Source organism: Mastigoproctus giganteus, chromosome 9 (assembly GCF_048544385.1).
Source record: "Mastigoproctus giganteus isolate SK-2022 chromosome 9, ASM4854438v1, whole genome shotgun sequence".
Classification (NCBI taxonomy): domain Eukaryota; kingdom Metazoa; phylum Arthropoda; class Arachnida; order Uropygi; family Thelyphonidae; genus Mastigoproctus; species Mastigoproctus giganteus.
In genome coordinates, this window is record NC_143583.1 from 116,395,177 (window position 1) to 116,412,677 (window position 17,501).

At 38.2% G+C, this 17,501-nt stretch overlaps 1 protein-coding gene across 3 annotated transcripts in view; it reads right to left on the reverse strand.

Annotated features, from left to right (window-relative positions):
• LOC150080668 (fibrillin-2-like) overlaps positions 1-17,501 on the reverse strand; it is a 1,460,049-nt gene that overhangs the window by 440,652 nt on the left and 1,001,896 nt on the right. For all 3 annotated transcript variants that reach the window (XM_090381969.1, XM_090381968.1, XM_090381967.1), the window contains exon 40: positions 5,269-5,427. In XM_090381969.1, coding sequence (XP_090238095.1) covers positions 5,269-5,427 — 159 coding nt within the window. The remainder of the gene's footprint in view (positions 1-5,268; positions 5,428-17,501) is intronic.

The following is a 17,501-nucleotide window of genomic DNA, read 5'->3' on the forward strand; positions in this document are numbered from 1 at the left end:
ACAGAACCTAAAATCCTTGGAGTAACAATAGACTGAAAGCTAAATTTTATGACACATGTTACTAACTTGACAGTTGAAATCAAGAACTTTGCTAGAGCGTTAACAAGAATTTCAAGAGCTGAGTGGGGCTCTCGAGAAGGACTTTAAAAATGTATTATAATGCAGTATTTATCCCAATGACCACCTACCCCGCCGACGTCTGGTTTTACAGAGCATTAATTGTTAGAATTAGAAACAAGTTATATTCTTTGCAGAGGACAATTTTATTATCCATAGTTAGAGCATGTCGTACAGTTGCTGACCTTACAAGTCTTAGCTGGAGTCTTGCCCTTAGACATTTGCCATTTGATCTTTAAAGGATTGTCTTACAGGTTAAAGAAGCAAATCTCAACAGAGTTCACGGGAATCACTTAACTGTCAGCAGGATACCAAGCATGAAAAAAAGAGAATCTGGAATGAATTGTTGAATGAACGGCAGACCTGCTGGGACACAACCTCTTTGGGATTGGTGAAAAGATGCTTCTTCCCAGAAGTGGCTTTTCTTCAAGAAGATAAAAAGTACAGTCATGCTTTTCCATCGATCTATACACGTCTTACTTGACCACAGGACACAGATCATTAAATCAGCAACTCTTCAGGTTCAAGTTGGCTACTATAGATTTAGGTCTTTGTGGTGAAACAAAGAGTTGGGATTATGTACTATATTCATGTACTAACTACGAGGATCAGAGAAGAACTCTCAAAAATTGTGTTCTACAGCCTGGCCAGGAATCTTTGCTTATCCAGAATGCTGAGATTTTTCGGGTATTTCAAACTTTTGCCAGAGAAGTTTTTGAGAAAAGATGGCAACTGTTATCTACAGTTTCATCTTCTGGATCATCTGGGATCGGGATCACTACCTCGTAATTGTTCTCATGGTCTTGAAATGGAACCTCAATTAACACCTCATTTCATACTGATTATAACCTCATTTGTCTTAATTTTGTATATAATGTATACAAAAGGTGGGCCAGTTCCCTCTCTGGAGTGCCCCCCCCAGAGGGAACTGGCCCATCTTTTGGCTACATCAGGTGGGTCAGCATCTCGAATTGGAACAGTATGAGCACTACTGGAACTGGTCCACCTTCCCGTGGTGTGGATGAGTACCCAGAATCATTTCTCCAAGTGAATGATGCTTCTGGGTAGCCAAGCGGCCAGAACAGAACAACAGAACACACACAAACCTATGTCATTCACATATCTGGCCCATTTGGGGTGATACTGTTCTTCACAGAGATATGAGGCAGAGTTGAACTAACATTCTAGGAGCTGCCCTTTACATATACACATATTAATGACCTTTTCCACTGATTGCAATCCCTGCCCATAGTTTTTCTGAGGAAGGTATACTACATTCTAGTTAATTGGAGTTAATTTAGTTTACTCCAATCTTTCTAAGCGTCAGCCCTTCTTATTTCACAGAAAAAAAAAAGAAGTCTACTGGTCTCAGTCTTATCTTCAGTAACATTCAGTGAGTGCATTATAGCCTAAGTTGTTGATGCACCAACAAATCTAACAACATTATTCAGTCCTTAGATCACATATGCTAGGCAAGATAACATATCTTCACTAAGGATAATCCAAAACCTTCAATCCTTTCTTTGTGTAAACATATCACAAATAATGTTTTGTCAGCATCAAAAAAAAAACCCAGATTTTCTCTTTTGCTCTTGGCATTGTTTCTTAAACAGCTATACTCTCTGTAAAAAAAAAAATCCCCCATCTCCTCTATCATGCTGCATGATACGAGCACCACGGCAAGACCCAATATTCCTTATATTTCAAGGGAATAGGTTAAAAATGTTTTTTTTGCAGGTTAATCACTAACTAATACATTTGTGTAAACTTATTGGTAAACTCTCTAGGAGGCATGCAGATCAGCTAGTTTGTTTGTTTTTTTTTGTTATTTGGAGCATTAGCAACTAAGGCCATAGTGCTCTGGGATATGCGGTGGTCATTCCCTGACCTTTCCGCATCCTCCGTATTTGGTGGTGATGGGCTCGAACCCCGGTCTAATCAAGAAGCGTATGCTACGCACTGCCACTCCTTCCCACCTGGCTACGATCAGCTAGTATATAATCTCGCTGCCTCTACTCTGTCAACTAGTAAGTGGAGGGAGTTCGAGTAGTGTGCATGCAGGAGGCATGGTCTAAGCCATAAAATCAAGGAGCTAGGCATATTCTTGAGATGTGTATGCCATATATACAATAATTCATTTAATCATATATGTTCCTCCTTCAACTTTTACTTATCTTCAAAATGAACAGTCATAAAACTTATGTGCGAAAAGATCTAAACCATCCTTATTCATTTCACAAAGATACATGGTCTCATCTCCAATCTCAATAAGGTCCATTTCTACTAAAAATTTGCCAAATCCCACTTACTTTCTCTGAAGGAATTACAATTATCAGTTGTCTCAACCACCACTTACCTCAGTTTTACTAATTATTCCCTCAATGAGCCCTTTCACTTCAAAGAGGATATTTGTGCTTATGGCTGTTTTGATATTCCTTGTTGGAGGCATCCTAATTGGAAATCTCGTCCTTCTGATCACATGACCTGTGGCTCAAAGTATCTTTACCTCATTTTGTCAAATCCACTCCGAACCTTTTGACCTCCTCTTTCACTTTTACCCGATTTTCTCAATATATAAAACTTTCTTAACAGTGAAGTAATTTTTCAATTTTCAATTTTATAGTAAAATGGACAGAGATGGTTGAAATGCTATGGCATTTGCATCTACTAATGATCTTAGACAGCTTGTTTAATAATTACCTATGAATACCAGACAATTCTAATCAATATCAAAAACACTCCTGATCCCTTTCTCACCAACAACTCTCCCAAGTATAGGAGAGAGGATTCAAAAAGATTTGCATTCACAAAGAAGTAGTTGTGATAGAAAGCTGAAACAAACACCATATATTACATTTTTTCAACAGTCACCAGACAAAATGATACATTTTTCTCCCCCTCCCCAAAAAAGAAGTAAGAAGTTTGCTTCCCCCCCCCCCCCCAATAAGTGTAGAAGTCCTCTGACTGTCCTTAAACCACAACTCAGCAGCAAAAAATCATCTTATCATCAGCAGCAAAGTGCTTTCCAAGAAGAAAGAAATTCAGAGCAGGAAAGAGGAAAAATCTGAGTGTGAAAAGTCAGAATCTGAGTGTGAAAAGTCAGGAGAACAAGCAGGATGTGGCAATATTCGAAACCCACATTCATGGCACACCTCGCTGCAGCATGCAAGGAATGCACAGGGGCATTACCATGGAGCAGGAACACACTTTTTAGCAGCTTTCCCTGTCTTTTTTTCTTTTATAGCAGCATGTAGTTTTATGAGGAGGTTGGAATCATACTTTGCTGTCACAGTACAGCCCTACTGAAAGTAACTGTTAGGTAATCTATTACACCATGCTGATCCCAAAAAAACTGACAGCATCAATTTGCCAGCACTTAGTTGCACACCTTTGCCTTTTGGGAGGGGAGGGTTATTCTGCATGCATCCATTGTTTTGACATTTATCTAGTTTCAGGATCACAGTAACAGATCCAAGTTTCACCCATGGTGACTAGCTTTGAAAAAAAAACTCCTCTTGTTTTTCCTGGCACATTAACAACACTTCATGTACACATTTTGCCCTTTCCTTCTACTAGTAAAGGGCGAGAAGTTTTTTTTTTTTTTTTGATTTGGTAGTTGTTGGCGCATCGGCTTCTGTGGCCATATTGCACCTCCCAAGGTTTTTGCAGTACTTTGATCCAAGCCGAGGCGGGAATCGAACCCGCGACCTTTGGGTTGCCGGGCAGGTACTTTACCCACTCGGCTAGCCCGGTCGGCTACGAGAAGTCTGGGAACCCACCTAGCAGACACTTTACTCATATGCAACTGTTGATGGATGTTCTACACAGACCCTACACTAATTTGGAGCTCCGCAGCTAGATTTTTGATGCTAATACAGTGATCCTATAGGATTAATGCTTCAATTTTTGCAACACTCTCTTCTGTTACAGCAGTTGCTGGGTGGGTATTCTGTGATTTCTCCATCATGCAATGAGGATCTTCCACATTTGAATTTTTTATAACAATGTGCAACAACACTGTAACCTGGGCAGTCTTCTCCATAAACAGCGACCATTTCTTCGTGGATTGTTTTGGGTGTTTTCCCTTGCAGAATGGGAAACTGAATCATTGATCTGTATTCCACTTTATCTATTGTGGCTCTTTATTTCATTCAGTGCTGCAAAGAAAAAAAAACTGTCAGGTCGAAGCAAAAATTTATGTCGCTGCTATAGAGATTTCAAAGTATCAAACAAAAAAAAAAAAAAAAAAAAATGTTCATCTTTCTATCACAACTACTTCTTAGTGAATACAAGTCAACCCCCCCCCCAATAGAGTTAGTACCTCAGATCATAATTTGGTTATAGTCTTCTTCAATGAAGCCTCCCTCCCCACCCTCCATAAACAGAAAGAATACAAACTAGAGTTATCTTCAGTAAAAATAGCAAAGAAAGTAAGTAAACCTTTGGCCATAATTAGGAGAGCATCCTTGCATATCTCCAATCTATAAGTACTTACCTACTGATTGAAGATATGCAAGGATGCTCTCCTAATTATGGCCAAAGGTTTACTTACTTCCTTTGCTATTTCCTTTCTTATAATTGGAGTGACTTTTAATATAGGAATCTTTTAACATAATGTGAGTTGGTGTCTCACAATGTGAGTAGACACCAACTCACATTTAAACATAATGTGAGTTGGTGTCTACCCCCACCCCAATCTCTCTCTTTCTCTGCCACCCAGACTCTGTCCAAAACGTGTTAGTCAGGTTAATTAATGACCCATTTCTTATAATCTCTATTCACTCTCTACTACACAAATGATCAATTTATGCTTGATGCCTTTTCTATATATATTTCAACAGGCTTAAATATGTACCCCATATAATCAACATTCACTCACAATTAAACTTCAAACTCATAGTATTAACTTTTTCTCTCTCTGATTTATTCTATCTACTGCTTAAAACAACCTTCATCCCATGTGGTACTTGGATGTTAGAGGTTCAGATATCTTTCATGTTTGGGGCCACCATTAAAAAATAATACTAATAAAAAAGTCACTTAAGTAACTAAATTTTAAGTAAATTAGAAGACATTAGCATGCATTCACATGTTTTATTCCTTTCATGTACTTAAACCTTACACATTTGCCTATTAAGGTATTTATCTTACCAGTGTTGACAATAGGACATGGTTCACAAGGATCTCCCCAAGCTTTTCCCACAGAACAGCAACAAGTCAGATGGGTCTGGCTAGTCAACATTGGATGCTCACAAATTACTTGATTTGATGTATTGTAGAAATGTGCATAACAGTTGGACTTGCGCATATCTATAATTTTGGATATATAATATAGTGAGAGTCAAAAATTTGATTCAATTAAGATGCACAGATTTTAGAAATCATAAAATAGAAAACAAAAAAAAGTATAAATTAATAGAGAAAGCGGCATAATCTAAGAAAAAATACTTTTTGATTATCACCGAAAAAAACATTTTTTTTTTTTTTCTGTAAGTTTTCATTTTTGTGTAGTATGTTGGTGAATTATTCACAGCTACACAATATTCACATTTCTAAGCAAGTTTTCACACCAAAATTGAAACAAATGAGAGACAAACGATCCAAATACAATCTTTAATATAAAATAAAGCCATTTTCAGGTAGAAGTAATTTGCAGAAGTAATACTTTGTGAAACATTTTTTTTTAATTTGATTTCTATAATATTTCATAAATTATCGTTGAAAACTTCATCACTAAAACTACGGTTAATACAAGATCATCCAAAAATACCAAGGCACTGACTCAGTAATGGCTCAGATAAAAAATGCTGAATTGAGCATTTCTAATCTGAGCCTTTTGAATTGAGGCCTTAGTGATTTTCCAGGCTGTGATATGTATTTGTAGGTCACTCTTGTAAATGATCATAAAATGACGATTGAATCATTTGTGTGTAATAGATGCGGGGAATACGATGACCTAAAATTAAAACTTGGAATATTAATGGATGAAAACAGATGAAATCAAATTGCTGAGAAAATGGGTTAATACCCTGAAGGAAATTAAAACCCAAGAGCAACTTGGGCATCTAGTGATATGCCAGGAGATACATATCTAATTCAGGCACCAGATATGAATTGTCAAGAGAAGACTGTTTTGGTTTGAGAGAGGTAGTTTTATTGGGGGATTCAATTGAGAGGGAAATGGAAAATATTTTTTAACAGAGACACGAGAAGTAAAATGAGAAGATGTTTGCGTGGTGCTACAATGAATGTTGTAACTAACCAGTTATCAAGAGTACTAACTGTTGTTTCAATTTTACATGTGATATTAATGTTACTAATGTATTAATGATATTGTGAGGGGAACAGGGAACATGTTTTGTAGGACTGACATGGGAAATTGAATGATACAATGGCTGCACAGTGGTACAATTGATGCTGTAACTAACCAATTGCAGTTGTCAAGGGGACTAATGGGGTTTTAGTTTTACATGTGGGTACTAATGATATTGAACTCAAAGGAACTGAGGACAATGTTCAAAGTATAAGACCGGACTGAAAAATAATGTATTCCATCCCTTCCAGAAAAAAGAAAAAAAAAAAAAAAAAACATTCCTTCTAACAACCAGGATGGTAAAAGTTAACAAAAATCCTCTGCCCATGTGCATATGTTGACTAGTTGAAGCATCCTTCAAGCCTAGGCAAAATGTTTTTACAGTGTGAGCCTTGTCAATTAATTCTACACTTGAAGGATACTTCAACCAGCCTAGTTGGTAAAAGGATTTTTTTTTTGTGGAAGGGATGGAATACATTTAAATAAAGGAAGTATCGGTGAATATTTGGTTTAATATCATGGTGAATTCCTCACAACTATACAATTATATTCACACTGTTATCAATATTTGACAAAGGAAGTGCAAGGGCCCATGCCGAGGATCAATCAGGGCAATTTAAGAGTTCCGAAAAATAGCTAATGCAGAGGAACACATGAGAATTAGGATTAATAATGTTACCAATCTGTTGGCAAAGTTATTGTTGCTCTCAGCAAACACACACTCCTGTCCTGGTCCACCTATCTTCATTACAGATAGAGTAACTCATTTCCCTGAGAGGAGCCTCTCCAATCAAATGAAAACTTGGGGGGGGAGACTTGGACTCTTGGGGGATACATGGACTAACAGATTAACAGTAGCCACTGGCAGAGGTGAAAAGGATTCTTGCACTGCTTCTATTGGAATAAGCAGCAGCCTGGTAAACAAGGTGCTGGGGATTTCAGCGACTACTGGGAGTCATTGCAGAAAAGTAAACACATGGGCTGTGTTAGTGTAGCTAAGAATAAGAACAGGTGCATGTATATTTGTGTGTAGACAATGCTCGGAGTCTAGTAAATAAATTTTACTAGACTCTGAGCTTCTTGATGAATTTGAGGTGCTGATGAATTCATCTTGATGAATTTGAGGTGCTGGTCAAAACCTCAAAGACAGATATTATTGGGATATCACAGACATGGTGTCACACAGATATAAGGAATGCAGAATTGGAATTTGGGGAGTACAATGTGTACAGGAAGGATAGACAGGATAGGAAGTGAGGAGGGGTTATGTTATTAGTTAAGAAACACAAAATCTAAGGAGGTGCATCCAGTTGACATGGGTAGACAGTGCAGTGTTCAGTCAGTTCAGTTTGGTGTGACATAAGCAATGGGTAACCAAAATTGAGAGTAGGAGTGTGCTATAGGCCTACTGATACTAATGAACAGCTGTACATAGAAACAGAGTGGGCCAATAAATCAGAATGTCTTATATAATGGGGAATTTTAACTTTCCAGATATTGACTGGAACTTGTGGGTTGGTCACTCACATACTAGCAAGGCTTTTGTGGATTCATTGGATGATTGTTTTCTACAGCAGCATGTTCGGGCGGCAACTAGAGGGAGTAATACTCTTTATCTGTAGTACTAATAAAGAGTAATACTCTTTATTAGTAGTGATGCTTCATGCATTAAAAATCTGCAGTAAAGGAGCCACTAGGTAGCAGTGATCACAGTGTTCTGATGTGGGATTTACTCAAAGAGGTAACTACCATCAGGGGTAAAGGGAAGGGTTTTTGCTTTCATAAAGGTGATTACAGAGGTCAGAGACAGTTTTTAAAGTCTATATACAGCGGGACCAACTGATGATGTTACCAACGGCAAATTCTAAATGGGAAGCATTCAAAGGATTAATCTTGGAAGTTACTAGACTTTTCATACTTACCATACAAGAAATACTGTTCATGGTTTAGGCCTAAATGGATTTCAGATGAACTAAAAAGACATGTGGTAGAGAAGAAAAATGCATGGGATACATATAAATTAACAGATGTCACAGAAGCCTATGGAAGATATAAGCTGATCTGTAATCAAATCACAAAGGAGGTTAGGCAGACAAAGGCAGCTTACAAGAAATCATTGGCAAAGGATGTAAAGAAAAAAAGTAAAGAGTTCTTTACTTATGTAAATTCTAGAAGAAAGGGGATAAAACAGATTGGCCCACTTGATATTGATGGTTCAACTGTTGTTGATGAGTACTGCATATAGGTGTGGAAGCCTCATTTTAGGAAGGATGTAGAGTTGTTAGAACAAGTTAAGAGAAGGGCAACAAGATTGGTGAGGAGAACAATGAGGTTCTCTTACCAAGAAAGGCTTAAGTTCTGCAAATTGCAGTATCAGGAGACTAGGCACCAACGAGGTAATCTGATTGAGGTGTATAAGGTTTGTGCAGGCTCAATGCTGATGGGATTCTTCTTCCACTTTCTCAGATTATGAACCTGAGGGGGCATAAATTCAAACTGAGGAAAGACAGTTATAGAATAGTAGTGTAGATATTTGGCTTTAGCTAGTGGGTAGTTGACTGCTGGAACAAACTTCCATGCTGTTATGATTGCTTTCTTGTATCATATGCCTCAACTAATGCCAAAAAATAATTTTGATATCATATACTTGGATTTCAGGAAAGCTTTTTATGCTGTTGCACATGGAAGACTACTGTACAAACTGGAGCAGAATGGCATTAAGGGCAAGTTGCTACAATGTATAAAAGGATGGTTGATTAGGAGAAGACAGAGAGTGGTAATCAATGGATACTGCTCTAATGTTATCAGTGTTATATTTAATGCACCAAAATACAATCTTGCATTTTGGTGCATTAAAGTACAGCACTCACTTTTCTGACCATGTGTTAAGCCTATTCAAATCATTCTGAAAAAAGAGTACTGCTTGACGGTATTCATTAATCACTCTTTCAATCTTCAGTGCCTGAAAATTTTGATATCACCATGAATTTGAAATTAGAAACAACAGTGATCCCAGTAGTAATTGTTGGGAGACCACAACTCTAACATTACCTTAATCTGATTAATAATCATTGATGAAAACACTCTCCCTCCTGCCACTTAGTTTCCCTATAGTCCATTCAAGAATCTCCCCACATGACTATCTCATGTTGTACTGAGTGAAATGCATTGCTAATGTCCAAATAACAATGTTTAAATAATTTCCTACATCCACTTCAAGATTGGCTCTGTCAAAATAGCTAACTAACTAGGACAAATAAATATGAATTTCCCTTAAAAAAAAAAAAAAAAACAGTTATATCTCCTTGAGAATTCCATTTATATCAAAATGTCCCTACACTTCACTCTTGATTAGCCCTTCATGGTTTTTCCTGCCAGTGAAATTAGACTTAGCAGTCTGTAGTTAACCACTTCATTTTTACAGGCACCTTTATCTACACTGACCTACCATTAATATTCGGACACCTTTCCAGTGATAGTTGGTTATATCCAGATTACCATGTGTTGGACACAACTATAAATATGCTTTCAGGCCTTCAAAGAGACAGAAGTAAGATTGTGAATGCAAGATGCCGCATTCAACGAAAACAAACTTCCCGAGTGCAGAATGATAACAGAGTGCCACATAAGCAATCAGTCTATATGTGACATTTCAATAGCAACGGTGATCCCTAGGTCAATAACTGATGATATAATCTCTTCAAATTGAAGTGCATGGTGCTGATACCATCACAAAACAATCTGAAAATCCTCTAGAGTTGAAGGAAGATGACAGGAGAGCCCAGTAAAGAATTGTCTACTTGGAACAGTTTTGCACTGTCACTGCATACACCCAGGCCTCAGTGAGAAGATTGAGACAAATGCCAGCACCAGTACAATGCACAGAATGTTGCATGATATGGGTTACCACAGTTGCAGAGCCATTTATAAGCCATCCCATATAATGCCAGATGCTGTCTATCTTGTTGTAAGGCCTGTGGAAAGCTATGCTTTCCACAGGCCTTACAACAATAGTCATGGTACATGGCCTCTCAATCTGATGGTTGTGCCTGGGTGTGACAGATGCTGGAGAAGCTACCAACCAGACTGTATCATCGTCATGACATTGACGTTTGGCAGAGGCAGCACGGTGGTCTGCAGTTGTTTTTCATTGTTTGGCCTGGGTCCATTAGTTGTTTTTGGCAAAAGAATGAATTTTGAAGTCTATTAATTTAATGTGGAGGTCTACTACTGCCCAGGACATATAATTAGATGTCCTGGACAATAATGCATTACTGCCAGACCACCTAGGTAAGAAAATTATTGCAGAGGATATCTAAATAGTGCACAGCTATATTGTGGTGGCACTTTGGGGAAGTGGGGATTCTGGGATCAAGGCTACAGCATGTGGCTGTATACTTTCGAAGCCCTTAATTGCAGGTTAGTATTTGAAATAATTTTGAGGGTTTTTTTTTTATTTTAATATACTAAACTGTAGTTAATATATAGTTTGAATTCCTATTGCCACATAGGTTACTTTATTTTTGTATTTAGATAAGTATTTGGAAAGCAACAGCTTAATATTCAGATAGCCTTTGTTATCAATATTTTGGCAGGAATTTCATAACTTTTGTTCATCTTAAATTTAAATTTAAGCCGAATTAGCTTAAATTTAACTTCTTTAGTGATTTAAATTTTGTCAACAGTTTAATTTCAGCAATATTTTAACATAAATTCTGTAATATATTGTAAATTTAAATTTCTTAATCATTGTAAAATTCAAATTTTATTTAAATTATGGTTGCTACAAGATCCACTTACAATACAAAGTCCAGGAACTTTGGGACTCAAAAGAAAATGCCTGCGGGCATTTCTCATGTGAGTTGTGACTTCATCATTTATACAGCCTGCAGCATGTATTCTAAGACTGGTATAGCAGAGAGAACTAGCTTATCTGGCAATTCTTTTTGTTGCAACCGATGTAAGGAGTGTACTGATCTCAAATTACAACTTGGTGCATTACGAGAAGAATTTGAGACACTAAAGAAACAAGTGCATGTCCTAGAAACAAATGTAACTGGGAGCTCGTCACGACTCAAGTATCTCCTGACCTGCCAAGTGATGCACCCCTGATTAGGGACACAGAAAAGAATAGTCAAGTGCAGACTGCTCTGGTCAAACGTGATCTAGTTTTATTAGGTGACTCTATTGTCAGGAAAACAGGTGACATTTTTTTGTAATAAAGATAGGTGGTCTAGAACCAGAGTGTTTGGCAGGAGCAACAATTAATGATGTTACCAACAGATTGTCAGATTTTAAGGGAGATAAAGAGAAAATTATTATTAATGTGGGAATTAACGATATTAAACACACATGACTTGCCTATCTGTTGGAGAAATATAGGACTATGCTGAAGAAATGCCACAAGTTAGGTCAGAATGTGTGTGTGTGTCTACAATTTTGCCCAGACATGATAGGGGGGGATTATATGCTGAAAGCCTTGTGGATTAACTCAAGACTTGAGGGAATCTGCAAGACTGGGGGGGGGGGGAGAGTGAGATTTTTATCAGTGTAGCCTTCATTTGTAGCTAGTAGGAATCTATTTTGTAGAGATAGTATCCATTTCAACTAAGGTGGTGCAAGGAATTTTGCCAGTATCATTGAGGATACCATAAGGATTCAGGGAAACTGCCAGTTATGAGAGAAAAGATAATTTAGATCCACGTTTATCTGATGATATGGGTAAAAGTAATGCTTGCACTCACCTCACGAATTCTTGTTTGTTGCCTACAACAGCCGATGTTGATAAGATGTTCTGAGGGTAGCAATGTTTCAAATGAGAGAGAAGATACAGCTTGGGATATAAACCTAAATAACTTCAAGGGGTGTGTCAGGTAGTAAATCATAGAAGATTACTTAGTCTCAAATGTCTACAGTAATGTCAGGAGTCAGGGGTATATTCAAGGGTGGGGGCCTATGCCACTTAACCATATGTATAAATGTTCCTAGGACTATCTAAAAAAACACTAAAAAACCTGGTCCACATGCCCCCTCCCCCACTTACGATGATACCTGGATATGATAGTGTCAGGAGTGTTGTAAAAAAAATGGCTGAATTTGATCTCCTAATCAACTAATGCTGATATAATACGGCTAACAGAAACGTGGTACCCAGAAATAGGTGATGATGAGTTCCACTCCAGTATGTATAATGTATTTAGGACAGAGAGGGAAGACAGACAGACAGGATGAAAGGGGTCATGCTTCTTATCAAAAGGAGCCTGAGCATGAAAAGAGCTTTTGCCGAGTCTGAAGTTACATGTGCCAACAGAGAATCTGTGTGGTGGGAGTTAGTCATAGTTAGTTAGCCACAGACCAGAAGATTATGAAGAATATGACAAGAGTCTTTACATGCAGATGGAATGGGTAACAAGTGTAAATGTCTTATTATGTGTGACTTTTATGTGCCCAGATTGATTGGAATAAGTGGGAAGGAAACTCACGATGAGGAAAGACTTTTTAAAATAAACTAGATGATTATTATTTGTACCAGCATGTTAGAGAAAGTACTAGAGATGAGAATATTCTAGACCTCATCATTACTAATGATTCAGATGGCATCACAGGGCTTAAAGTACAGGAACCTAAAGTATAGGAACCTAAAGTACAGGAAGGTTGGCAGGGTTGTCAAGAACACTACTGACACTATGCTGCTGCAACAGGATCTGGAAAGGTTGAGCAGATGGGCTGAGAGGTGGCAAATGAAGTTTAACATTGACAAATGTAAAGTACTACATATGGGAAACAGCAACCCCCAGAGCAACGTATCAACTCGAGTTTCACGTTTAGTAGTCTGACCCCCCCGTACTGTATATATTATTGTGAAATTTGGTAGTATATCATATATGTTTGAGATACGTTTAAGAACGAGATTAGCCGGTGCAGACATAGCCTGATGGGATCCTTCCACTTGTTCAGATTAGGAACCTAAGGGGGCATAAATTCAAATTAAGAAAAGACAGATGTAGATTAGATGTGCGGAAATTTGCCTTTAGCCAGCGGGTGGTTAATTGCTGGAACAAACTTCCATCTGTCGTTGTGGAAGTTGATAGGTTTAATAAATTTAAGGAGGAACTGGACAGGCATTTGGAGGGAATGGTGTGTTTTTTTTTTTTTTTTTTTTTGGCTGATGCTGCATAAGCTCATACACTTGCTTTCTTGCATCAAATGCCACTGCTGCTACTACTACTACTACGTACATTTTTGCTTGATTTATTTTCTGTTTTATTAGCTTAAATTGGCATATTAACTTATTTTCTAGAGTAGCTTTATATTCCTATATACGATACTTAGATTAAAGTAACTTAGATAGAGATTTTGTAGGTATTACTTAGTATCGGAAAGGGTATCAAATCCACATGTTTACCGTTCGTAAATTGCCGCCATTGTTATGCGATACAAAATATCTAGAAATAGATAGCATAAGCTTAATATAGTATAGTATAGTACATAATATTGTCAATTAATCAGATAATTAATCTTGTTGAACTTCATTGTCAATTAAATTGTGCTTTTAACTATACATATAACAACTTGGGTTACGTAACATAAATAATTCGTAAAAATAAATAATTAATACTTAACTTGATACGGAAGTTATATAAAGGGATTTCATAGATAACACTCGATACTGAAACATAAATATAGCGTTATAACTGTGTTGGGATATAAGTATAGGGTTTTAATTTTGTACTGAAATTGAAATTTTATTGAAATTAAATCGAAATCATGACTCAGACCAGAGCAGTAAAGCAAAAGGCTCAAGCTAATGGAAGTGCTGTGGCTCAGGGGAGAACTGAGGGGGGCAGTTGCCCTTTGAATCACAGCCTATTAAAATGCACTACTTGCTTGATGTTTGTGGAGCAGTTGGGTACGGAACATGATACTGCCATGCCTTTGTGTGTGTGCGCGATACCAGGAGTGTAAGGAAATCAGGCGACAACTCAGCGTTGTTATGGGCCTATATGAGAGCTTGAAGGAAAGGGTGGATGCCCTCGAAGGATTAAAAGTGAGGGGCCCATCAAGCTCTCAGCTGCCCACACCAATGCCAGAGCTTGCACTTGGTCATCACGCAACACTGCGACAGCCCCCAAGGCAGAATATGGTGGTCCCAAAGGAACTAGTAGTTGTTGGTGACTCTATTGTCAGGGAAACGGGAAACATGCTCTGTAAAAAGGATAGGTGGAACAGGACCAGGGTATGTCTGCCAGGGGCAAAGGTTGATGACATTGTAGAGCGGATATCATCTTTTAAGGGCACAAAAGGTGATATAGTTGTACACGTTGGCACTAATGATATTAAGAGTAGGAGACCGGTGGAATTACTTAGCAAGTACAGGTCACTGTTGAAAAAAAAACCGTAAATTAGGGTTGAATTTGAAAGTGTCTGCAATTCTGCCCAGACACGATAGGAGGGAGTATATGATGAGAGCCCTGTCGATCAATTCGGCCCTGGAAAGATTGTGCAAGGCTCAAGGGGTAGAATTTTTTTCAGCCTGGTCTGTACATGTTAACAGGAGAGACTGCTTCTACAGGGATGAGATACACTTCAATAGAAAGGGTGCAAGAATGTTTGCTGATGCTATCGAGGCAGTGTTAGGTGGGTCGGAAAACTGCTAGATTGGGGGGATACAAGGACTAATAGATTAACAGTAGCCACTGGCAGAGGCGAAAGTGATTCTTGCACTGCTTCTATTGGAATGAGCCGCAGCCTGGAAAATAAGCTGCAGGATATTTCAGAGACTGATCATTGGGGTACAAATAAACACATTGGTTGTGTTAGGGTAGCTAAGAAAAAGAACAGGTGCATGTATACTAGCATGTACACCAATGCTAGGAGTTTATAAAATAAATTTGATGAATTTGAGGTATTTATCAAAACATCAAAGGCAGATATTGTGGGGATTTCAGAGACATGGTGTCACACAGATATAAGGAATGCAGAACTGGAATTTGGGGAGTACAATGTCTACAGAAAGGATAGACAGGATAGGAAGGGAGGAGGGGTTATGCTATTATTTAAGAAATACATAAAATCCAAGGAAGTGAAGCCAGTCGACATTGCTGGACAGTGCAGTTTCAAGTCAGTTTGGTATGATATAAGCATTGGGAGATCAAAATTGAGAGTAGGAGTGTGCTATAGGCCTAATGACTCTGATGAGTATAATAAGAAACTGTACAGGGAAATAGAGTGGGCCAGTAAATCAGGGAGTTTTATAATGGGGGATTTTAATTTCCCAGATATTGACTGGAATTTGGGGGCTGGTCACTCACACACTAGCAAGGCTTTTGTGGATTTATTGGATGATTGTTTTTTACATCAGCATGTTCGGGAGGCAACTAGAGGGAGTAATACTCTTGATTTGATTTTGATTATCAGTAGTGATTCTTCATCCATTAAGAATCTGCAGGTAAATGAACCACTAGGTGGCAGTGATCACAGTGTGCTGAAGTGGGATTTACTCAAAGAGGTAACTACCATTATGGGTAAAGGGAAGGGTTATTGCTTTCGTAAAGGCGATACGATGGTCTGAGACAGTATTTAAATTCTATACAGTGGGACCAACTGATGATGTTACCAACAGCAAATTCAAAATGGGAAGCATTTAAAGAACTTATCTTGGAAGCTACTAGGTTTTACATACCAACTAAGAAATATTGTTCAAGGTTTAGGCCTAAGTGGATGTCAGATGAACTAATGAGACATATGGCAGAGAAGAAAAATGCATGGGATACATACAAATATATCCCATGCATTTTTCTCTATACATACATACGTAACACAGAAGCATATGATAGATACAAGTTGATCTGTAACCAAGTTACAAAGGAGGTTAGGCAGGCGAAGGCAGATTACGAGAAATCTTTGGCAAGGGATGCAAAGAAAAACAACAAAGAGTTCTTTACTTATGTAAATTCTAGAATGAAAGGGATGAATCAGATTGGTCCACTTGATATCGATGGGTCAACTGTTGATGATCCTGCTCAGGTAGCTAACAAACTAAATGAATATTTTGCATCGACATTCACACATGAGGAGTTATTCAGCGAGGGGAATGCCAGAGGTGTATTCAACTCTGGCAAAAAGCTAGAGAATCTTGTAATAACTGAGAGTAAAGTGGAGGAGAAATTGTTGAAGATAAATACAAGAAAGGCACCTGGTGTGGATGGGATCTATCCAGTTATATTAAAGGAGGCAGCAAAGGAAGTAAGCAAACCCTTAGCCATAATTATGAGAGCTTCCTTGGACTCAGGGGAAGTACCCATGGACTGGAGATGTGCAAATGTGACCCCAATTCACAACGGAGGATCAAAGGGCGACACAAGTAATTATAGACCTGTTAGTTTAACTTCTGTTCCCGGAAAATTAATGGAGGCACTGGTTAAAGAAGCACTGCAGGATCATCTAGACAAGACTTCAGTTATAGCTCAGACACAGCATGGTTTTGTTAAGGGGTAGTCTTGCCTGACCAATTTGATTGGATACTATGATGCAGTCACAAAAGAACTGGATGCAGGGAATAACTTTGATATTATATACTTGGATCTTAGAAATGCTTTTGATACTGTTGCACATGGAAGACTGCTGCACAAATTGGAGCAGTGTGGCATTGGAGGCAAATTGCTGCTATGGATAAAGGGGTGGTTGAGGGGGAGAAGACAGAGAGTGGTAATCAATGGACACTGCTCATCGTGGACTAATGTTATTAGTGGAGTCCCTCAGGGTTCAGTATTGGGTCTATTATTGTTTTCTGTATTTATAAATGATATTGATGATGGTATATCAAGCTTAATGTTCGAGTTTGCAGACGATACGAAGGTTGGCAGGGTTGTCAAGGACACTACTGACACTATGCTACTGCAACAGGATCTGGAAAGGTTGAGCAGATGGGCTGAGAGGTGGCAAATGAATTTAACATTGACAAATGTAAAGTACTACATATGGTAAACAGCAACCCCAGAGCAACGTATCAACTTGTGGTACTACACTGACAGTGGTAGAGAATGAAAAGGACCTGGGGGTGGTTATGCAG